Raw genomic sequence first — 23,351 nt, forward strand, 5'->3', positions numbered from 1 at the left:
TTATACTATTGTGTCTGTCTACAGCAAACTATTAGGTCTTTCTACCACACATTAAATTCAGAGCTCACAAAAAAAATTCAGGTTTCTTTTTTAATAAAAGAGGTTCCTCTTGCAATTATACAGTTTAAGGCATCATGCACACAAAAAAATAAACGATACAAAAGCGTACTCTTCTTCTACCTAAAATAATAACAGGCTAACTTTTTTATAGATTTGCTGGTTAAAAATATGTCTTTACAAATATGGCGTTAGCTGGCATGTCAGTGAATCTAAAAGCAGGCTTTGTGCCCAACCATAACCTGCTTTCACAGTATTTGTAAACATGACTTCAGCAAAATAGATCTGAGATTAAGAGTGTATGCTTTGAGCATTGGCAAAAGTCCCCCAGAAGCATGCTGTTATTTGTCCTAAATGATATGTACAATGCAGGTTTACCTTAAATACAGATATTCATTATTAAGATAAGATTCAGACATTAAACAAACATTATGAACAATGACAGACAGACAGAACATAATGTCTTTATATCCTATCCCAGAGTCCCAGTCATCTTGATCAAGGAAGACACGTGGAGGTGGGAAGGATTTGGCTTTGGCACAGTTGTGTCCAGTTGTGCTGTTGGATCTACTATACAACGTTGAAAACCATGGATAGATACTGTTCATAGGAAACCTGGATCCAGCCGTCTTGGTCTGTGTCGTACCTCCTGAACACGTCGGTCAGCCTCTGAAAGTGACAAAGAACATTTTACAGTAGATCTTGACATAGACATACTAGCCAGTACAGATGCCATGTTGGTAAATAAACATCAATGGCCGCTTTCCCATTCACACATTAAGCCTAGTCCAGGACTAAAAAGCATTCTCAATTGAGATTCTACATTGAAAGAGTTTAGTCAAGGACTAGGCTTAATCTGTGTCTGAGAAACCAGCCCAAAATACCATACTGAGCCAACACAAAGTCCAATTTCAACATGGGCTGTATATACTGTACACACAATATTTTGACAAAACAATGTAGGCTACATAACCAGTGGTATGTGCACAGGAAGCCCAGTAAGACGGTTACCTGTAGAACGATACAACACTGGATGAAGTCATCAAAGGCCACTTGTCCCTTCCTCTGCCTGTCAAACTTCTCTATGAGAGTATTGTAGAACTGGTCAGAGAGGCGATACCCTGAGGAGGACAGAGAACAGTCAACATCACAGAAACACATCTGTTCAACAACCCTTAGCCAATTTGTAACATGCCTTTCACCTGCTTATTTCACATACAGGACTAAGAACTACTACATTTCAATGAGGATAGAAAATAACAACATGCTTAAACTCAATGTATGCGAGGCTAACAATTAATATCGTCATGCATCTACACAACTATTTTGGCACATATCTTTATCCAGGCTCATGCATGTTGACCTTACAGAAAGGCATTAGAATATCGGATCTGACCTTGTGAACCACAGAAATGAATGTAACTGGTATAGCGGTTGGCCCGCCACCAGTATGGTCAAATAGAGAAGGCATACTTTGCTCACCGAATCCAGTCAGTGCCTGCTTAAGCTCGTTCTTGTCGATGAAGCCCGAGTTGTCTCTGTCGTAGGTGCGGAAGATGTTCTGCCAGTCCGTGATGTACTTCCACACTCCGGCAAACTCGTTGAAGTTCACCCCTCCTTTGTTCTCCCTGTCAAACATGGCTGTGAGACGGAAGTCAATAGAGAAGATATGAGTGAGAGCAAGAGGTCTGTTCAGAAGGGTGCAATGTTACAAAACAATGGTCAGATAGAAATGCATTTTGTAGAATATGTATGTTTTTTCTGTCTTAGTCTTATAGAATCTGGCACCATGTAAACTTTATTCATTATATTTCTCTCCGCAAAATTCTGAAATTTTACCACACTGAATAGACTACTGAGAAACATCACCTAAGAAGAAGGGACAGCTGGGAAGTGTAGTTCAATGCTAGAAGGCATAACGTCAACACACTGGACTAAGGACTACCATAGCATCTGTTATGACACAGAGTTAAAGAAATCTTGCCCGTTTGAACTTTCCCCTGCGGTTTAATCCAATTACATCCTAACAAAGGACTTCATCATATGGAAGGCCCAGGGCTGGTCGGCCATTTGATTACAACTGATTTACTGTGTACAGTACAGTCAGAGTGGGAAGCAATGGTGGATTGAGATTCAAAATAATACCACTACATATAAAACTAGTTGTATCTTCTTAGTGTATTTTTCTATTCATATTCAGCTACACTTGGACTAAAGCAGATTCCAGCTGGTGAAAGGGTAAGTGTGTAAGCCAATCAATACGGTCAGTGGATGGTTATAGATGCCTTAAGAAACAAAAAAACACCTCCTGTTTGTTAGAAAGAAATGCTACTTATTCCCCTTTTTACCGATAGCTGCATGCTTCCACTTAACTGGGGAGACGGGTTGAAATGTGTCACTGTGCACCAACGTTAATGAAAAGGGTTGCTATGGGGATAACGTATAAAACAATGGTAGTACACCAGGTCAGGACAATATAGGCTTGTCATTGTGCAAGTTTGTTTGTGTGTCAAGGGTCAAAGAGGAACAAGTACTCACATATGATTGATCGGACTGTCACTGGGTTGAAAGGTGTCCATGTACCTACAGAGAGAAGATAGAGAAAAGATTGGTGAAAAACAATGACTAAGACATTCTGCCACAAAAAGTTAAATTGCACACGACGGCTGTGCCAAGTTAATTAATATATTTGGACTTTAATGAACTAGGCTATTTATAACAGAACAAGAAGAAGAGGGAAATAGGCCAAGTAACGAGTTAGGAGGTCTTAAGCAATCATTCTGTTCTTATCTTGGGTATCCTTTTTACCAAGCCAGTATTTTGGGTAACAGAGGAGAACTGCAGGAGATTTATCAGGGTTTCTTAAACCTTGCTGACTCACCATCTCAACCTTTTCACTCTCATTGCTCTGAGGGGGGAGAGAAAGCGAGAGAGCGAGAGATAGAGGAGGCTTTGCAGTCCAGTAAAGTGAACCACTTTTCACATTAAGCCTTTCCTCTGCAACGACCAGCCAAGCCTCGGACAGATGTCTCCCACTCAGGCCGCTCTGCCTCCTTATTCCGACCTGGGCTAGTTTTACAGCTGGGTGGGACTGGCTGGGATTTGGTCTGGGCCAAGGAACAGACATGAAGCGTCTGGACTACACCCAGACCAGAGAGGAAAGGTCAGGTCTCCAGCCAGACTCCCCATTCTCCAGCAGCTGTGAGGTCAACAACAGTGACCGGCCATGTACGAGAGAGGTGCCCTGTCTGTTGGTCAAGCCCCCAGACGGACACCACAGGAGTGTGTGTGGTGAGTGTGCGTGTTTGCGTGCGTGTCGAGGCTGCCCCCGCCCGGCCTGTGAGACAAAGCTTCCTCTGTCCAGCACACACACTGGACCTTCTCACTGCGCTGCCCAGTGCCCACTCATGACGATGTTGGGGGAACAGGGAGGGGCACATGGAAGAAAAAACAGGGTGACCGCAAAACTGCGCCCCACAGGAGAGGCTTAGTGAGAGCGCTCTAACACACACACACACACACACACCTCAAAAGGGCCTCACACAGGTTTGAATTCACACATAGTTACACACACTCATTCACTTACTACTAACTGCTCCAGTCGGGCTAAAACAGCATGTGCAAGGTTGAGCTCAACCTTGAGATAGAAAATGACCACCAGTTCCCCTCCCCTCACCACTGTCCTACATGCAGTACAGGCAGGGTGCTGAGCAGGGAACCTCTTCTCCAGATGCCAGACAATCTGCCCCGTTCCTGTCAAAGCCATACATGATTGTTTTGTGTTATTATTCTGCCTTTTGAAAAATGTTCATGAGGCGATTCAGGAGTAGTCGATGCGGGAGTTTTTCCCATTAGTAGATGGGCCTATATTCCCTTGGCACGTAGATTTGCCATTGAAACTACTCAGCACAGTGAATGCAATGCTGCCGATTTCAGCAACTACTTGGCTGGTTGCTCCGAAAAAATGAAAAAAAATCAAAGCACATTAATCTCAGTCGGGGAGGAGAGGCACATTTTGACAGGTGGTTGGTGCAGAGCGGGGGCTAAGAGGACTGTTAATATGGAGCGCTAGCTAAAAGACCCCGACACCTATAAAAGATTCCCTTTATTGATAGACTGGCGATGTACAACAGGGACCATCTGTTTCTCATCAGGGAGCGGCACTGTCACAGGGTCTGATGGAGAGAGGACGTCAGCCCCGAGAGGACGAGCAACAGCTTATAGTGGTAACACTACACAGTCTGCCTGAGGGGAGGAGAGGGATATCAAGGGAAGGGGTGAGGTGAGAGTGGGAAGACAGGATCGATAAGAGAAGAGAATGGAGAGGTGAAAAGAGCAGGAAAAAATTTGGAAAGAGGGAACAGAGAGGTCTGGGTGAGTGTCAGAGTGATATAGTGACAGCACCGTGGGCATGGTCAGTGAAGTGCATGGCCGAGAACGGGGCACAACTTGCATTCAGTCAGCAGCCTGCACACAGTCTCACTGGCACAGCCAAATCATGACACAGCCCTACTAATGAACACGACTGGACTGACTGTGTGAACACTGCGCCTGCCTTCCACACAGCTTGGGTCATCAGTATTCTGAACCAGGGCTACTACCAGATAACAGCTCCTTTCATCGCTCTTGGGCCTCACCACTTTTTCACAGTGTAAAAAAAACAGTTTGAGAGAAGAATGTCCATTCAAACCCTTTCAAAACCCTTTCCGCCGAGAGAGAGAGAGACCTTGACCAATTCAAAATGTTGAGGTACAGAATACATGTTTGTTGTAAAGATGATCCCAACGTCTGCTGTGCTGTACCCTAGTAACTAGTGCCCTGAGCTACAAAACAGGATGTTCACTCATAGCATTGATTCAATCATGAGCATATCTCGCCATCCAGCCCAGTGGAAAGACTAATGTCATGTTGTGCTTGTGGCGTTGGCGAAGCCACTCCTCTCTGTCATATCTCAACAACAAAAGGGTGTTGAGTTAATTATCAGGTGGCACACGTCGTCAGCCATTTCCTGTCTCATTCAGGAAGTACTTTTCCTTTGTCACCAGACAACCTTTCCATCTGTTTTTTGAGGTAAAAACAAAACATCTGTGTCAATTTCAAGTTCAGCCCACCAACTCTCCTCAGCAAGCTTCTCTCTGTCCCTCGCCAGGTGTTGAAATGAGAGGAGGAGGTGTTGAGGTCTAGAGGAGAAGGAAGAGACGTACCGTTCGATAAGGCCTGCTGGAGCTCTGTGTCTGATATCACACAGCTCTTGTCCTTGTCCACTCTGGGGAGGAAACACACAATTAGAAACAGACAGGCAGACTGTATCAAACACACAGCCCAGCTGAAACCCTACCGGCGCTACGCTGTAAGCCCCTTGTCAGGATCTAAACACTCCATTCAATGGGAGTGTGCGGGCTGGGTTAGGGACAGGACGATGACATGTGGGGATGGTGGATGGTGGTCGTTTTACACTCGCCACCATCCCCAACATCACAGATCAGTGAAAAGTGAAACCAAAACTAACCAACATGTTTGGCATGACGAGATGTTTGGCATGACAAGCATAGGAGTTGGGTACCGTACAGCACAAACAGATCTGGGATCAGGCTAGCTAATACTGTATATTTTGAGTGCAATGCCAAAGAAAGGAGGCTTCAGATACTTTCTTCATCAAGAGAAAATAGATCAGAGATGCAATACACGTTTTTGCTTTGAATTTACAATACACATAAATATCTTATTGCATTCGATTGTACAATCTCAGAACCCACCGCCTTTCAGTATAAAGCTATGCGCTAGGCCATCTGTTATAGAAGTGTAACATCACAAACTAATTAGCCTAATTTTTAAATTGTGTTCCAATTGAATAGTATTAGAATGGTACAGTCGTTATGTTTAGACGTGGGAGATGTTTTGTGAGAGTTGAACATTAACACAAATTAGAGGCCTTGCCTTCCAGTTCTGGAATAACCTCCTCTGTGAAATGTAGCACAATCCTCCAATGACTCACATGTTCCTTAGCAACCTCCCCAGACCAACCTACCAACAACACACCAACCCAACTGCAGGCCACATAGAAATACAAAACCTGACTTTCAATGAAGGCACGCTTTGTGACTTCCTCCAGAATGAAAGAAATGGAGTGCTTGGTCAGACGGGGGACGTACCTAACCTTAACCAAACACTTTTAGAGTAGTCTGTGCTGTGCGTGTGTGTGTCGAACTGCTCAATCTCACTTACTTTGTTACCCCTACTCAGGTTTGACTTACCTCACTGGGTTTTACATAAAATTAGGTGAATTGAAAGTGCATCATTAAAATTCCTTTCCCTGGCCTGAAGCAGAACCATCGTCCCATTTGCTGAATGGTGCTCAGAACAAATCCTAAACATTAGCTGTACACATTAGTACTACAAGCAGCACAGCAGCCATTGGAATCGTAACATTTCATCGGCCTGTCTCAGTTTTTCCTATGGAGCTATTCAAGTTATGACATGCCTGGCGGAACTTAGTTTTCCAGTCAAATGGTTTAGCAGCTTATCTCATGCTGGCTCTCATGGTAGGGGGAAGTGGAGGTAGCTCTTCTGAACACAAAGCCGATTTTCAGACAAAATTATCCTAAACATTTGTTTACTCACTGACGGCAGACAGTGTAAGCAATTGTTTGTCTTGTCACGTATCAGATGTTGATCTATGCCTAGATGGATCCTTTGCTGTTCTACTCTAGGCTATGTATTTGGCTGCGTTTACACAGAGCCCAATTCTGATCCTTTTTTCACTAATGGGTCTTTTGACCAATCAGATCAGCTCTGAAAACGATCTGATGTGAAAAGTTCTGATGTCATTGGTCAAAAGATTAGAATTGGGAAGCCTGTGTAAACTCAAGTCTTTTTGGCCTACATTTGACATGCCAGTGTAATGCCACATGACCATGGACTAGTGAGTTTTGTTTAGGTCTAGTGACTACTTGTTTGTCATGGGATCATGTCATGGAATCTAATGATCATATAGGCGGAGTGGAAAAGGATCATTCTATGACTCATGCCTAACAAAATGCTAAGAAAAGCACCAGGTTGCTGGTGACTAATGGATTTCCACTTTGACAACTCAAGTCATATGACCCAGAGAATTCCAGCCCCAGTGTTTTGCTTCAGCTCAGGCTAGGTACACCTCTGAAGTGTGGAGAATACTGATAGACAGATAAGACCAAGTTTTCTAGGTTTTGCCTCCTTATAAATTATTCTCCAAAGTGTTTCGTGTTTTACAAAGTGTTTTGCGTGCCTGCAGCATTTTAATGTTGTGAGAAAGCAGAGCACCATGGATCCTCTGCAGTATTACATAACTCAATACCAGGGACTAACATGAAGCGAGACATCTCACTCACTCCTTTCTTCTGGTTGATATACAGTCAATGAACTAAGAAGACCAGACCCAGCTGTTAACGCATTGGTGAATATGGGAGAACCACCCATTTAACAGACCGGTGACAATTTTTACAGAAACGGTCATGATTGGGACATCTTCATTTATCAACCATCTTCGTCAAAAGAAGATCTTCCCTCTTTTTCTACAACGTTATGCCAGCTATTGTCAGTTTTAAATTGATGTAAATTGTCATGTCTGCTCTCTTGTCAGTCCCTGTAAAATAAAGTGTATTCAAAACTAATTTCATAGAATAACGAACCAACACAATAGAAACAGATAGATAGTAAATTGTGAGAATTTTAATTAGCTAACGTTACATGACTGACATTGATCATATCTACGCCCTATACTGGTTGTAACTGTATAGAATACAATTGAAAAACAAGGCATTGTATGTGTGTGGTAGGAAAATGTCATATGCAAAAGTAAATAGAAAACTGACAGGTAAAATAAATCCTGATATTTGTAGTTTTTCTTTAAGAAATTCAAATAAGTCTGTCAAATAAATGTAATCACAGAACCACGGCTATAATACTAAGACAAAAATAATAACTTTTTATGCATACCGAACATAAATTGCTATAGTATTATAATCTCTGCCTATTATGCCCTGTGGCAGCAGTTTTCAAAATGAAGCTCAAATCAATGCGGAGTACCGTTATTTCGATAGCCACGAAAGACGTCTTTCCACTCACCTCTGAAATATATTCCAAAGAAAACCTTGATCCGGCGCCGGCGCTGCATTGTTGTATTGTTGTTGTTGTTGAGGTTGTCCTCTATACGGACTACCTGTGTGATATGCCATTTTAAAAGCTTTATAATTGGTGTTATGAAAAATATGTGTACCCTGTACTCGTTTCAATCTGACACTGACATTCTTCGCGCAGAGGCGTGGCATCTAACTCACCACTTCCCGTAAGAAAATGTGGAAACGTCATAGGGCTACATCCTTAGTGGGTGACTCGAAAATGACTCCACTTTCACACACTTTTTTCACGCCACTTCAATACAAAGTGATTAACGTAGCAGGTTATGAGAGTAATAAAAAGTAACTTCGGTATCGAAGTGGCGTGAAAAGAGTTTCCCATTTCCACACGTTTTGATTGGTCTTCTGCCCGGTGATTTACCAAAGCTGCCCAGTGATTTACCAAAGCTTTCTTTTGTGTGAAATTCTAAATCACGTTATTGCACGAGATGCACTAAATGTTAAACTGCATGTTCTCCCTCACAGCAGTTTCTAAAGTAGTGACCTAATTAAACGTTTGAGATTTAAATGATTTCCAACATAATATGATTTTCACTTAGCTAGAACTAAAACATTTTCAGCCTACCATCTACCGCTACTATATTATCTAAGTTACCGACTGATATGTTTATCAGATCCATGTATTTATTTTCTATATAAATGGCTCTGTTGTTTATCTTTTTGGACTACTGCACTCTCCATGATTGGTCAAAAACCTAAACGTCATCAAGCTAGCTAAGTTTGGCGCGAATTTCGATAACGCTGCTCTCTGAGGAGAATCTGCCTGTAACGTTAGCTATCTAGCAGCTGACATCAACCCTTTTATTGATCAATCTGATCTTTTTACGTTCTACACCAGGTTCTAGACACCAAATTGCAAAACAATATTTCTGCATGAATTGAGGAAAGATGTTTTACTATCCAAACGTTCTTCAGAGGCACACTGGTTGCTTTTCCACTATTTGGTGAGTTGCTCTCTAGCATTAGCTAGCTAGCTAATATTAGCTAGGCTAGCATCCTCTTAGGCTGAGTTTAATATTTTGTAGCTTGTGAATCTCAGTCAATGTAATGTGAGTATGCCATCATCATCAGAGACCTTTCCGTTTCTGTGTTTTAGGTTGGCAGCCACCAAAGGGATCAGGATAACACGCAGAGAGCTTCTGAGGGTCAACGTTGGGCGGACATGGTAACCACAATCCTTCTCCCTTTCTATGTCTGAGGGGAAATATTATGTCAAGTGATCAACCCATGGTCCCTGCTTAGCTAGTCCCTGCCCCGGTATCTCTGCGTTAGAGATGTCAACTATGAAGTGTCTCCTCCCTAACACCCATGAAGTTCGGATTCAAACTCCCACGCATAAACGTTATAATGTAAAAAAAAAAAAAACGATTGTTACTCACAAAATATGGTGTTTCGCTGAGAAACTATCTTCATTTACTCCTGTTACATCTGGAGACACCAGAGGAGACACATCGACATCTCTAACGCAGAGATACTGGGGCAGCTACTCCCTAACTAAGTTCTGTTCTGATGATACATGTCCCTATGTTGTGCCATGGCCATACACATCATTTGTGATAGTGATCTGATATCAATCATGTAGCTATGGTGGTGTATTTGCAGTGATGACATCATGGATTACGTGACGGTCCAGGTGGCTCCACTCTGCCCTGGTCTCCCTCGGCCTCGCTTCTCCCTCTACCTGTCCTCCCAGCTGCAGTATGGGGTGGTTATCGTCTACCACCGCCAGTGTGGTTTCCTTCTGGGTGAGAGAGAGGGGAAGGGTTAAAATGAAGGGCATACAGACTAACGCCATGTAAAGAGATGCTTGTCGAAATAGGCCTGTAATCAGAGACACTATATCAGGTCTAATGGCAAGGCAAGCTACAGGACCAAGGACACGGCAAGCTACAGGACCAAGGACACTGATTGAACTGAAATGCAGCCTAACGGATACTCTCCATCCATACACACTCATTGATACAACCTGAGACAATAAAGTATACAACCAAATTGTTGCTAGAGGTCGATATGAATGATTACGCTCAGATATACTCACTTATCATAACAGGCAACTCGATAGTCTGATATAGCCTCCTAAGCAGCCAGACATAAATCATGCTAACAGATACACAGATCCACTATCATATTGTGTTCAGGGTCACCAGCTTGTACAGAACCACGTGTTCAGAACCACAACTGTATTTGTATGTAAGTATGCATGCCATGGCAGGTAGCCTAGCGGTTAAGAGCGTTGGACCAGTAACCAAAAGGTTGCTGGTTCGAATCCCAGAGCCAACTAGGTGGAAAATCTGTTTAAGTGCCCTTGAGCAAGGCACTTAACCCTAATTGCTTCTGGATAAGAGTGTCTGCTAAATTACCTCACCGCAAACTTTTTCTCCTTCCTTCCAGAGGAGATCCAGCAGACCATTGAGCGCCTGGTACGCTCTGAGAGACACGCACGCATCGACCTGGCTGAGCCTGACAGGTGAAAAACCTGTTACCCGTATGTCCCATACTGTCACGCCCTGGCCTTAGTTATCTTTGTTTTCTTTATTATTTTAGGTCAGGGTGTGACATGGGGGTTGTTTGTGTGTTTTTGTCTCGTATAGGATGTTTGTATTGTATCGTTTTTTTTTTGTAGATTTCATGGGGTTGTGTTCAGTGTAGGTGTTTATGTATGTCTATGGTTGCCTGGATTGGTTCTCAATTAGAGACAGCTGTCATTAGTTGTCTCTGATTGAGAGCCATATTTAGGCAGCCATAGGCATTAGGTAGGTTGTGGGTAATTGTCTATGTTTGACGTTAGTAGCTTGTGTCTGCACTTTCGTTTGTAGCGTCACGGTTGTTTAGTTTGTATTTAGTGTTCGTGTTCATTTCATCTTCTCAAATAAAGTGAAGATGTATCTATATCACGCTGCGCCTTGGTCCACTCTTTCACCTAACAACGATCGTGACACATACACACATGTCCCTTTGAGTTGTCAGATAACTGTCACACATACACTGAGTGTACAAAACATTAAGAACACCTTCCTAATATTTAGTTGCACCTCCTTTTGCCATCAGAAAAGCCTCAATTCATCGGGGAATGGACACTACAAGGTGTCGAAAGCGTTCCACGGGGATGCTGGCCCATGTTGACTCTAATGCTCCCACAGTTGTGTCTAGTTGGCTGGATGTCCTTTGGGTGTTCAATCTTTCTTGATACACACGGGAAACTGTTGAGCATGAAAAAACCAGTAGCGTTGCATTTCTTGACACACCGGTGTGCCTGGTGCCTACTACCATACCCCGTTCAAAGGAACTTCAATCAGTGTAGATGAAGGGGAGGAGACACTAAAAAGGAGTTTTAATCCTTGAGACAATTGAGACATGGATTAAGTGTTTGTGCCATTTAGAGGGTGAATGGGCATGACAAAAGATTTAAGTGGATTTAACAAATAACATCAATAAGGGATCATTGCTTTCAGCTGGATTCACCCAGTCAGTCTATGTAATGGAAAGAGCAGGTGTTCCTAATGTTTTGTACACTCCATGTATATTGACAATGATAATGGATTGGACTTATGTACAGTTTTTTTTTTTTTAGGTCAAAAGGTACTGTACATTGTATGGCGTTCACCACCAGTGTGTCGCCTGGGTGATGCATGTCAGCCGTTTTGTAGCCATGTTGTAGTAACAACATTAGCACCCTTCACTCCCCAGACAAGCCCCAAATGTCCCAGACTCCCTGTTCCTGCTGGAGGAGGCCGAGGGGGCACAGGACCCCTTCTTTGGGGTGATGGGCTTTGAGCACCTGCTGCCTAGTCCCTATAGGATCCCTCAGGTATACAACCATTTCTACACAATTTTTACCTAGTTAACTCATTTCCAACGATATGTCACTACAAAAATGTGTAACCCCCATACGGCCACAGTTAATTCCTATGTACACACAGTACACAAAAAGCCTTTTCAAGACACACATTTAACTTTACCCTCATTGAGTCACCTTGTGAGTTGATAATGCATTTATTGATTGAACACCGTTCTAACAACACTCCCTCTGTGTGTCTCGTTCATTCCCAGCCATGGCAGCTGATGGAGAGCATGACTCCAGAACGCCCCATAGGGGCCAGTCCTGGAACTGCACCAGAGGACGGCGGTGAGACTGAGTGACAGTCTGATTTGGGATGGAAAATCCTCAGCAACAATTCTGCATTACTAATGTTTGTTGCTCTCTGTCTCTCTTTCTCTGTCTCTGTCTCTCACTCTCAGGTTTCAAATCCCCTCCTGATGCCATTACCCTGAAAGAGAAGGAGCAGCTTGTCATCGTTGCTGCTGAGGTGACCTGAATATAGTGTTGTAATATACTGATAAAAGGACATAGAAAGGCTATTGTGTATATTTATAAACCTTTACTCACTTTGCCTATTAAGAGACCATGTGACCATGTGAACACAACAAGGAATTTGGATCCAAAAGGATCTTTCCTGAGCTCTCAATCGTTCCTGAAGTTGAACTCGGTCTCCCTCTGCCCTTCTCTCCATAAAGTTTGAAGGAGCTGAGCTTCCTGAAGCCACTGGCAAAGAGATTGACATGCTTCTGGAGCAGCAGGACCAATTCTATGACGGTGAGAGAAGAGAGGGAGAGTAAAGAATAGAGCCCTGCACATGCCTGCGACGTTCAGGCCCAATTGCTTCTGCCAAATTTAAGGCCTTGCCCGAACCTGAAATCAGAAATAACTTCCTTCATTATTATCCATTAGCTGCTGGTCTCTGTCTGTCCTCCCCTCCCTCGGCTAGTGGTGCGTGTTTCAGAAGTTTATTCACCTGCACCTGCCTGCAGTTGCTAATAACACATCCGCAACCGCCCGACTACACAATGCCTTCAGAAAGTATTCACACCCCTTGACGTTTTCCACATTTTGTTGTGTTACAGCCTGAACATTTCAAATTGATACAATTTAGATTTTTGGTCACTGGCCTACACACAATACCCCATAATGTCAAAGTAGACTTATCATATTTGACATTTTTACAAATTAATCAAAAATGAAAAGCTGAAATGTCTTGAGTCAATAAGTATTCAACCCCTTTGTTTTGGAAAATCTAAATAAGTTCAGGAGTAAAAATGTGCTTAACAAGTCACATAAGTTGCATGGACTCACTCTGTGTGCAATGATAGTGTTTAACCACAAAAGACCAGGGAGGTTTTTCAATGCCTCGCAAAGAAGGGCACTTATTGGTAGGGAGATATAACGCTATACCGGTCCATTAACCAGATTGGTGCACATTCAACAAATCTGATTTAACAAAGTGGATATCCGTCATGATTTATGTATTGTAACAGGCCCACAATGTGGTAACTTAAGTCCAATTTGGATATATTTGGCTGTTTTCGATGCTGGTTAGCATAGCTAGCATATAGAATTGGTGGTGGTAGTCAGTTGTTTTTAACTGTAATGCAGTTAGTTGATTGGTGACGATGACATGAACAATTGTTGGGGTTGACATCCATACAAACATTATACTCAGATTTTTACCTCAATATGAAATATACATATAAACAATAGACTAAATGTAGGTACATTTTGCTGGGGGACAATGAGGATATTCAGGATCTTTCCACCACGGCCCTTTCCCCCACTGTGTTGGTCAAGTTTGATTTACCTTTTTACCTCATCAATCACTACCCTGCATCCGCTCTGCTGCTAGTCTGCCTGTATAGTATCCGCTTTGGACTGCTCAATGACGAGATGCAAAAGAGCAGTTAGCGAGCTACTTTTCATCACTTTAAACTCCGGAACATTCTTATTTTCTGTGAAATAATCTCTCTTGTCGACTCGGACAATGGTCACCACGTTATGGTCTTAGTAAGATATGACTAGGCTACTGTGCAACAGAGCATGAGCAAATAGCTCAGCCCGTACCCTAGTAATTAATGAAAAAACAGGCCCTACCTGGCACTAACCCGCTGTATAGCGTCGGGCTCGGGTCGGGTAGCAGAGCCTTTGTAACATATTAGGACCCGTAAGACAGATAATGAAAGGGAAATAAGTGAGTAAATATAAGTTTGCGTAAACTGGTGTGTGTGTGTTGTACAGAGCTAGAAGAGAGGGAAAGGGAGAGAGAGGGAGAGAGAACCAGGGACATGGAGCCAGGCATGACCTCCATTGACCAGTAAGTTATATGGAAGAATCATGTTTTCTGACAGGGCTGGTCACAGGGCAGGTCACCTTGATCTTCTATTATCTTCCCATGTCTTTTTTAAAACGTACTCTTTGTTGTATTGTTTTTCTTTCTCTGTGTGTGTGTGTCTCCAGGCTGAAGGTGTCGGTGGTGGTGGGGGACAGTGTGTGGCTGCTGGACGAGGAGACCGGCCTGCCCATGGAGGTGCCGTTAGAGGTCATTCCCATGGAGATGACCCCCCCTCAGGTGGCCATGCCCTCTGCCCCAGACACCTCCGAGAGAGAGGGGGAGTCAGCGAGTCAGTCAGAGAGGGGGACGGAGAAAGCGGCAGAAAGCTCCTGTGGCGAGGTGTGTGTGTGTGTTTGTTCACACTGTTCTGTGTGTGACTCATCATGAGGACTCAGGAATCCAAGCATCCGTATGAACAAGATATTTCTGTCCTATATTTTCCCCTGCCAAATGTGTGGGTGTGCACAGGCTCCTCTCAGTTTGATCTATCCATAACCCTCCCATCTGCTCTCTTCCTCTTCTTTCTTGCCTCTCTCATCCCTCTCTCATCATCCCAGCTCCCCCATATAGACGCTCCTCCTCCTAAGAGGCGGGGTCGCAGGCGCCAGCTCATCTTTGCCGACCCTCAGGTGCAGATCTCCCAAGATACCATGCGGGTGCAGATCGAGGACACCAAGGCTGAGACTCAGCTCCTGGTAAAACTCAAGCCTTCCACTACTTAGCCTTCACTAATCTTACCAAAGTTGTGTTCATTAGGGCATGCAACGGTAACATTTTAAAGGGTTTGCAACTGGAAACAAAAATGTACATTTCTTATTGGACAGGTCCAGGTAGTCCCTCCCTGTTTCAGTGGGATTTTTTCCATTTGGTGCCTAATGAACACCACCCACATCAGTGATTACTTCAAAGAAAATAAGGATATAATCGTATTCTCATTGCTTTGTCTGTGCCTCCTCCTCAGTCTCAGGTGCTGATAAACTTTCCTGCCCAGAAGAAGCTCCTCCCAGCAGAGCTCTACACTGCCCCTTCTGGCTGTGAGTATATGACTCCTTTCCTGAGATGGTCCTATCTGACCAGAGTAGATGGTAGTAATATGGTCATTTAGAAGATGTTTTGATTCTAAGCAGCTCATAGTTCTTATATAGTAGTACAGTATGTGTCTAATGTAGGAATAAAACCCATAACCCGGGTGTTGCCAGCACCTTGCTCCAACCAACGGAGCCACCTCACAACTGCCACACCATGAGGTTATGATGATTTCACTGAGTCTTTTCTCGCTTTCCTCGACGCAGCTCTCCTGCACCCTGACCTCCTGTTGCTATGGAAACAGTGCGCCGTCCTCACTACGCTTCCTCGCACCGGAGAGAGAGGCAGAGAGGAGGAGACTGAGGAGGAGGGCAGCTCCGAGATGGAGAGAGTGAGGATAGAGGTGGAGAGGAAGAGGATGGACTCTAGCATGCGAGAGGTGAGCGGATCTACAGTACCTGTCAAAAGTTTGGAGGCACCTACTCATTCCAGGGTTTTTCTTCTTTTTTCTATTTTCTACATTGTAAAATAATAGTGAAGACATCAAAAATATGAAATAACACATATGGAATCATGTAGTAACCAAATAATTGTTCTAAATATTGAGATTCTTCAAAGTAGCCACCCTTTGCCTTGATGACAGCTTTGCACACTCTTGGCATTCTCTCAACCAGCTTCATGAGGTAGTTACCTGGAATGGATTTCAATTAACAGGTGTGCCTTGTTAAACGTGGAATTTCTTTCCTCCTTAATGCATTTTAGCTATTCATTTGTGTTGTGGCAAGGTTAGGCGGTATACAGACGATAGCCCTATATGGTAAAAGACCAACTCCATATTATGTCAAGAATAGCTCAAATAAGCAAAGAGAAACGACAGTCCATCATTACTTTAAGACATCTAAAGTTTCTTCAACCGCAGTCGCAAAAACGATCAAGCTCTATGATGAAACTGGCTCTCATGAGGACCGCCACAGGAAAGGAAGACCCAGAGTTACCTCTCCTGCAGAGGATAAGTTCATTGGAGTTACCAGCCTCAGAAATTGCAGGCCAAATAAATGCTTCACCGAGTTCAAGTAACAGACACATCTCAACATCAACTTTTCAGAGGAGACTGTGAATCAGGCCTTCATGGTTCGATTTGCTGCAAAGAAAACACTACTAAAGGACACCAATAATAAGAAGAGACTTGCTTGGGCCAAGAAACACGAGCAATGGACATTAGACCGGTGGAAATCTGTCCTTTGGACTGATGAGTCCAAATTTGAGATTTTTGGTTCCAACCGCCGTGTCTTTGTGAGACGCAGAGTAAGTGAACGGATGATCTCCGCATGTGTAGTTCCCACCGTGAAGCATGGAGGAGGTGGTGTGATGGTGCTTTGCTGGTGACACTGTCTGTGATTTATTTAGAATTTAAGGCACACTTAAACAGTATGGCTACCACAGCATTCTGCAGCGATACGCCATCCCATCTGGTTTGCGCTTAGTGGGACTATAATTTGTTTTTCAACAGGACAATGACCCAACACACCTCCAGGCTGTGTAAGGGCTATTTGACCAAGAAGGAGTATGATGGAGTGCTGCATCAGATGACCTGGCCTCCACAATCACCCGACCTCAACCCAATTGAGATGGTTTGGGATGAGTTGGACTGCAGAGTGAAGTTTGACACCATATTCTTCTACATTACCAATGCCGCCAGGGGACACTTGTGCAGGACATTTGTAAACAGTAATTTACATAATAAAGACTTGTGGGTGAATTCAAATGTACCCAAGAGAGAAGTTGAATAGGACAGTGAATAATGTTAATATCTCAAATGACTCTGAGAGCCTGGAATAACAGCATCTAGTCTACACTGCTTTGTTTTTCATGTATACAGACAGTTCAGAAATGTCTGAAGTCTAGATGACTCTTTTCTCTCCTCTTGTATCCCCAGATCCCACGAGAGTTGCTGAAATCAGGAGGAACAGCCCCATCTGAAGCATCAGGTCAGACATTGTTTTCCTGTCAGTTACTTGAAATGATAAAATGACGCCCACAGAACTAGAATAAGATTCTACATCTATGATGATGCCATTGAAATGTACATACAATCACTTTACCGCAGTGGTGTAAAGTACTTAAGTAAAAAATACTTTAAAGTACTACTTAAGTAGTTTTTTGGGGTATCTGTACTTTATTTTACTATTTATATTTTTTTACAACTTTTACTTCACTACATTCCTGAAGAAATGAATGTACGTTTTACTCCATACATTTTCCCTAAGACCCAAAAGTACTCGTTACATTTTGAATGCTTAGCAGGACAGGAAAATTGTCCAATTCACACACTCATCAAGAGAACATCTCTGGTCATCTCTACTGCCTCTGATCTGGCAGACTCACTAAACATAAATGCTTCTTTTGTAAATTATGTCTGACTGTTGGAGTGTGCCCCTGGGTTTTCGTGTGTATATATATATATATATATATATATATATATATATGGTTTGGCGAACCCCCCATATACAGTGAGGGAAAAAAGTATTTGATCCCCTGCTGATTTTGTACGTTTGCCCACTGACAAAGATATTATCAGTCTATAATTTTAATGGTAGGTTTATTTGAACAGTGAGAGACAGAATAACAACAAAAATATCCAGAAAAATGCATGTCAAAAATGTTATAAATTGATTTGCATTTTAATGAGGGAAATAAGTATTTGACCCCTTCTCAATCAAAAAGATTTCTGGCTCCCAGGTGTCTTTCATACAGGTAACGAACGGAGATTAGGAGCACACTCTTAAAGGGAGTGCTCCTAATCTCAGTTTCTTATCTGTATAAAAGATACCTGTCCACAGAAGCAATCAATCAATCAGATTCCAAACTCTCCACCATGGCCAAGACCAAAGAGCTCTCCAAGGATGTCAGGGACAAGATTGTAGACCTACACAATGCTGGAATGGGCTACAAGACCATCGCCAAGCAGCTTGGTGAGAAGGTGACAACAGTTTCTGTGATTATTCGCAAATGGAAGAAACACAAAAGACCTGTCAATCTCCCTCAGCCTGGGGCTCCATGCAAGATCTCACCTCGTGAAGTTGCAATGATCATGAGAACGGTGAGGAATCAGCCCAGAACTACACAGGAGGATCTTGTCAATGATCTCAAGGCAGCTGGGACCATAGTCATCAAGAAAACAATTGGTAACACACTATGCCGTGAAGGACTGAAATCCTGCAGCGCCCGCAAGGTCCCCCTGCTCAAGAAAGCACATATACAGGCCCGTCTGAAGTTTGCCAATGAACATCTGAATGATTCAGAGGACAACTGGGTGAACGTGTTGTGGTCAGATGAGACCAAAATGGAGTTCTTTGGCATCAACCCAACTTGCCGTGTTTGGAGGAGGAGGAATGCTGCCTATGACCCCAAGAAACCATCCCCACCGTCAAACATGGAGGTGGAAACATTATGCTTTGGGGGTGTTTTTCTGCTAAAGGGACAGGACAACTTCACCGCATCAAAGGGACGATGGACGGGGCCATGTACCGTCAAATCTTGGGTGAAAACCTCCTTCCCTCAGCCAGGGTATTGAAAATGGGTCGTGGATGGGTATTCCAGCATGACAATGACCCAAAACACACGGCCAAGGCAACAAAGGAGTGGCTCAAGAAGAAGCACATTAAGGTCCTGGAGTGGCCTAGCCAGTATCCAGACCTTAATCCCATAGAAAATCTGTGGAGGGAGCTGAAGGTTCGAGTTGCCAAACGTCAGCCTCAAAACCTTAATGACTTGAAGAAGATCTGCAAAGAGGAGTGGGACAAAATCCCTCCTGAGATGTGTGCAAACCTGGTGGCCAACTACAAGAAACGTCTGACCTCTGTGATTGCCAACAAGGGTTTTGCCACCAAGTACTAAGTCATGTTTTGCAGAGGGGTCAAATACTTATTTCCCTCATTAAAATGCAAATCAATTCATAACATTTTTGACATGCGTTTTTCTGGATTTTTTTGTTGATATTCTGTCTCTCACTGTTCAAATAAACCTACCATTAAAATTATAGACTGATCATTTCTTTGTCAGTGGGCAAACGTACAAAATCAGCAGGGGATCAAATACTTTTTTCCCTCACTGTATATATATATATATATATATATATAAATTGTGCCATCTGGTTTGCTTAATATAAAGACTTAAAAATTATTTATACTTTTACTTGTGATACTTAAGTATATTTTAGCAATTACATTTACTTTTGATACTTAAGTATATTTAAAACCAAATACTTTTAGACTTTTACTCAAGTTGTATAGTACTGGGTGACTTTGACTTGAGTCATTTTCTATTAAGGTATCTTTACTTTTTCTCAAGTATGACCTTTGGGTACTTTTACCACCACTGCTTTACTGTTGCATTTTGATATCTGTTTGTGTTCTATGTTTCAGCCGAGGCTCTTCTAGACGTGTCCAGAGAGGACAAATCCCTCGAGCAGATCACCCCTGTCAGCAGATGGTGAGATGTATATAAAAATACATATATGTTTTTATATATATGTGCGTGTGTATATATATGTGTGTATATACATATATATACGTATGTAGTATGAATGTACAGTGGGGCAAAAAAGTATTTAGTCCGCCACCAATTGTGCAAGTTCTCCCACTTAAAAAGATGAGAGAGGCCTGTAATTTTCATCATAGGTACACTTCAACTATGACAGACAAAATGAGAGAAAAAAATCCAGAAAATCACATTGTAGGATTTTTAATGAATTTATTTGCAAATTATGGTGGAAAATAAGTATTTGGTCAATAACAAAAGTTTATCTCAATACTTTGTTATATACCCTTTGTTGGCAATGACAGAGGTCAAACGTTTTCTGTAAGTCTTCACAAGGTTTTCACACACTGTTGCTGGTATTTTGGCCCATTCCTCCATGCAGATCTCCTCTAGAGCAGTGATGTTTTGGGGCTGTTGCTGGGCAACACGGACTTTCAACTCCCTCCAAAGATTTTCTATGGGGTTGAGATCTGGAGACTGGCTAGGCCACTCCAGGACCTTGAAATGCTTCTTACGAAGCCACTCCTTTGTTGCCCGGGCAGTGTGTTTGGGATCATTGTCATGCTGAAAGACCCAGCCACGTTTCATCTTCAATGCCCTTGCTGATGGTAGGCTTTGTTACTTTGGTCCCAGCTCTCTGCAGGTCATTCACTAGGTCCCCCGTGTGGTTCTGGGATTTTTGCTCACCGTTCTTGTGATCATTTTGACCCCACGGGGTGAGATCTTGCGTGGAGCCCCAGATCGGGGGAGATTATCAGTGGTCTTGTATGTCTTCCATTTCCTAATAATTGCTCCCACAGTTGATTTCTTCAAACCAAGCTGCTTACCTATTGCAGATTCAGTCTTCCCAGCCTGGTGCAGGTCTACAATTTAGTTTCTGGTGTCCTTTGACAGCTCTTTGGTCTTGGCCATAGTGGAGTTTGGAGTGTGACTGTTTGAGGTTGTGGACAGGTGTCTTTTATACTGATAACAAGTTCAAACAGGTGCCATTAATACAGGTAACGAGTGGAGGACAGAGCAGCCTCTTAAAGAAGAAGTTACAGGTCTGTGAGAGCCAGAAATCTTGCTTGTTTGTAGGTGACCAAATACTTATTTTCCACCATAATTTGCAAATAAATGTATTAAAAATCCTACAATGTGATTTTCTGGGGAAAAAATTCTCATTTTGTCTGTCATAGTTGAAGTGTACCTATGATTAAAATTACAGGCCTCTCTCATCTTTTTAAGTGGGAGAACTTGCACAATTGGTGGCTGACTAAATATTTTTTTGCCCCACTGTATGTGAGTTAGTAAGAGAGAAAAAATAAGAGGATATATAGTTGTATCATTATGTAGTTGTCTTGGTCCTGGTTGGATAGCTCAGAGTCTTTGCTCATTTCTATCCATAAGTGTCACTTTTAACTAATACTGACTGTTCAGGTCTCCTATGGAAGAAGCCCCAGTGCCTATGGAGGCTATAGAAGAGGAACATGTGGCTCTACCAGACAGAGAAGAGGAGACAGAAGGTAGAGAAGTCACTGCAGAGGGCCTGTTGAGGTATAGTATTACTAAACACCCATCTATCATCACTACCCTACTATCTATTCTATCTAGATCTCTATTCTAACATTTACATTTGAGTCATTTAGCAGACACTCTTATCCAGAGCAACCTAGCGTTAGTGCATTCATCTTAAGCTAGGTGGGACAACCACATATCACAGTCATAGTATGTGGGGGGTTTGTCAAGTGCAATTGTGTTGGTTCAGGAATTTGATGGCAAAAGTGGGAAGGCCAGTCAACAGCTTCTAACTCAGTCATTACTGTACTGCACTACTATTCTATCTTCTTTATATCTATTCTCTCTAACTGTGAAACTCTGGGCAGTGTTTTTCACATGGCTATCATCTCCCTCTGCTCCTTTCAGTGTGGTGTCCTCGTACCTCCTGAGGTTTGGGAAAGTCACCTTTTACTCTCTGTTGCCCCTGGAGGTAGACCGTACTACTGCAGCCCACATTCTCTCCAAACTGCTAGGTGAGAGCTGACAGAGAACAGAGGAAAAATGGATATCACTTGTGGGGCTATATGCATGTATGCATTACAATATTGTTTTACTTAACTAACAACATGCAGGTATTTTGTGTGTTGTGTTGTGATGGTCCAGAGCTGGTGTCTGCTGGGGACCTTGCTGTATGTCAGGCTGAACCCTACAGCCCCATCACCATCATCCCTGGACCACTCAGCACCGTGCAGGCCTGAGGAACCCAGAGGATGTCTCCACCAGCGTTCGACTTGGACAGGATTTCACCGCAGCTGAGTACCGGCACCTCAAATGTTCTACTGCTTGAGCTCCTGTTCCTCTTATGGAATATTAGCTTAAAAGTATTGTGGAGCTCCTGCACCTAATTATAAACAGTACCCAGCACCCAAAACGAGTACCGGCACCTATTTCAGTCCAAGTTAAGCAGTGGTCTCCACACGCACGGGATGTGTGCGGCCATACTTTTATAACAGAGTAATAATGTTCATGTCCCAAATATCGTTCATACGAGATCACCACCTCAAACTGATTTGTAGGACACACCCAAAACGATGACCTCTTGGAGTTAACATTTTTATAACATTTTTTATAACCTTTATAAGTGAAACCTTTTTATAAGAAGTGAAATTACTGAAGGGAAAAGCTATTAATGTTACTTTTTATTCAAAGTTGGTATTTTTTAAATAGCATATTTATTATTCATATTTAATACTGTATCTAGCAGATATTTTTATTCTAATTTATTTGTCAACTGTCATGCAAGTTGATATTGTTGACAGTTTTTGTTTAACCTTTTGTGTGTTTTGTATCTTATCAATTGTGGTATGATGTTGCTCTGTTCTTACGTTGAAGCATTTATGAGATGTCTTTTTTTAATAAAATGCACATTTACTCATTATTAATACGCCTCAAATGTAATTCTATCAAGTTAAAATGGTGCCATTATCTCCGTCATTTGGGATCTACTCAATAGATAGTGTTGTCCAACATGGACTCAATTTAAGACCACATCTGAGATATGAAAACATCTGACTAACTTTGATTTGGGGATGAACTATCCCTTTAAATTTGTGGTCAATCAATGATATTACAGTGGGATAGCCTTGTAGTTTGCTACACTGGTGTATTTTTGAGGAATATGCTGCGAGGGGACAATAGGGGGCAGTAGAGGACCATGAACAAGTTCAGTCACCAACTCACCAGCAGAGGTCTACTCTGGACTATGACCTCATCTCTCTCTCTCCTGGATTGAAGTCATTGTGCCTAGCTGGCAGAATAATCATATCTGATCTCATGGCTGAATTACTCAATACAATTAAATGTTGGTTAGGAAAGGGAGTCACACAGCACAAATCTGTAGCCTCAGGCTGCAATG

At 42.6% G+C, this 23,351-nt stretch overlaps 2 protein-coding genes across 3 annotated transcripts; one reads left to right on the forward strand and one right to left on the reverse strand.

Annotated features, from left to right (window-relative positions):
* Positions 1–76: 76 nt before the first annotated feature.
* On the reverse strand, positions 77–8,468 carry LOC139531777 (programmed cell death protein 6-like). 2 transcript variants are annotated; one of them, XM_071328601.1, is made up of 6 exons: positions 8,161–8,468; positions 5,262–5,323; positions 2,596–2,640; positions 1,540–1,698; positions 1,069–1,178; positions 77–726 (listed from the first exon to the last, which is right to left on the reverse strand). In XM_071328601.1, exons 1-6 carry the CDS (start codon positions 8,361–8,363, stop codon positions 628–630), a joined length of 678 nt encoding a protein of 225 aa, XP_071184702.1. In that variant the 5' UTR covers positions 8,364–8,468; the 3' UTR covers positions 77–627. The 2 variants fall into 2 exon arrangements, with proteins under 2 accessions (XP_071184702.1, XP_071184701.1); XM_071328600.1 differs by having other exon boundaries at positions 1,531–1,698; positions 8,161–8,373.
* Positions 8,469–8,613: 145 nt separating this feature from the next.
* On the forward strand, positions 8,614–22,868 carry rec8b (REC8 meiotic recombination protein b). The gene is made up of 18 exons (XM_071328602.1): positions 8,614–9,175; positions 9,328–9,396; positions 9,834–9,976; positions 10,623–10,698; positions 11,919–12,039; positions 12,291–12,357; positions 12,471–12,538; positions 12,747–12,825; positions 14,299–14,374; positions 14,518–14,731; positions 14,950–15,087; positions 15,354–15,426; positions 15,685–15,857; positions 17,355–17,406; positions 19,843–19,909; positions 21,377–21,493; positions 21,863–21,969; positions 22,100–22,868. The coding sequence occupies exons 1-18, from the start codon at positions 9,120–9,122 to the stop codon at positions 22,192–22,194; spliced, it is 1,791 nt and encodes a 596-aa protein (XP_071184703.1). The 5' UTR covers positions 8,614–9,119; the 3' UTR covers positions 22,195–22,868.
* The last annotated feature ends 483 nt before the right edge of the window (positions 22,869–23,351 follow it).

This window comes from Salvelinus alpinus, chromosome 10, assembly GCF_045679555.1.
Source record: "Salvelinus alpinus chromosome 10, SLU_Salpinus.1, whole genome shotgun sequence".
Taxonomy (NCBI): Eukaryota; Metazoa; Chordata; class Actinopteri; order Salmoniformes; family Salmonidae; genus Salvelinus; species Salvelinus alpinus.

Excerpts from the sequence above, each read along its gene's own strand:
- LOC139531777 (XM_071328600.1), bottom strand. The coding sequence starts at position 8,363 with ATGCCACGCCTCTGCGCGAAGAATGTCAGTGTCAGATTGAAACGAGTA. Across the intron at positions 1,179-1,530 it reads GACTGGATTCGGTGAGCAAA|GGTATCGCCTCTCTGACCAG; the intron begins GTATGCCTTCTC and ends TGTCCTCCTCAG. Across the intron at positions 727-1,068 it reads AGTGTTGTATCGTTCTACAG|AGGCTGACCGACGTGTTCAG; the intron begins GTAACCGTCTTA and ends TGTCACTTTCAG.
- rec8b (XM_071328602.1), top strand. The coding sequence starts at position 9,120 with ATGTTTTACTATCCAAACGTTCTTCAGAGGCACACTGGTTGCTTTTCC. Across the intron at positions 12,358-12,470 it reads AACTGCACCAGAGGACGGCG|GTTTCAAATCCCCTCCTGAT; the intron begins GTGAGACTGAGT and ends TCTCACTCTCAG. Across the intron at positions 17,407-19,842 it reads AGCCCCATCTGAAGCATCAG|CCGAGGCTCTTCTAGACGTG; the intron begins GTCAGACATTGT and ends TCTATGTTTCAG.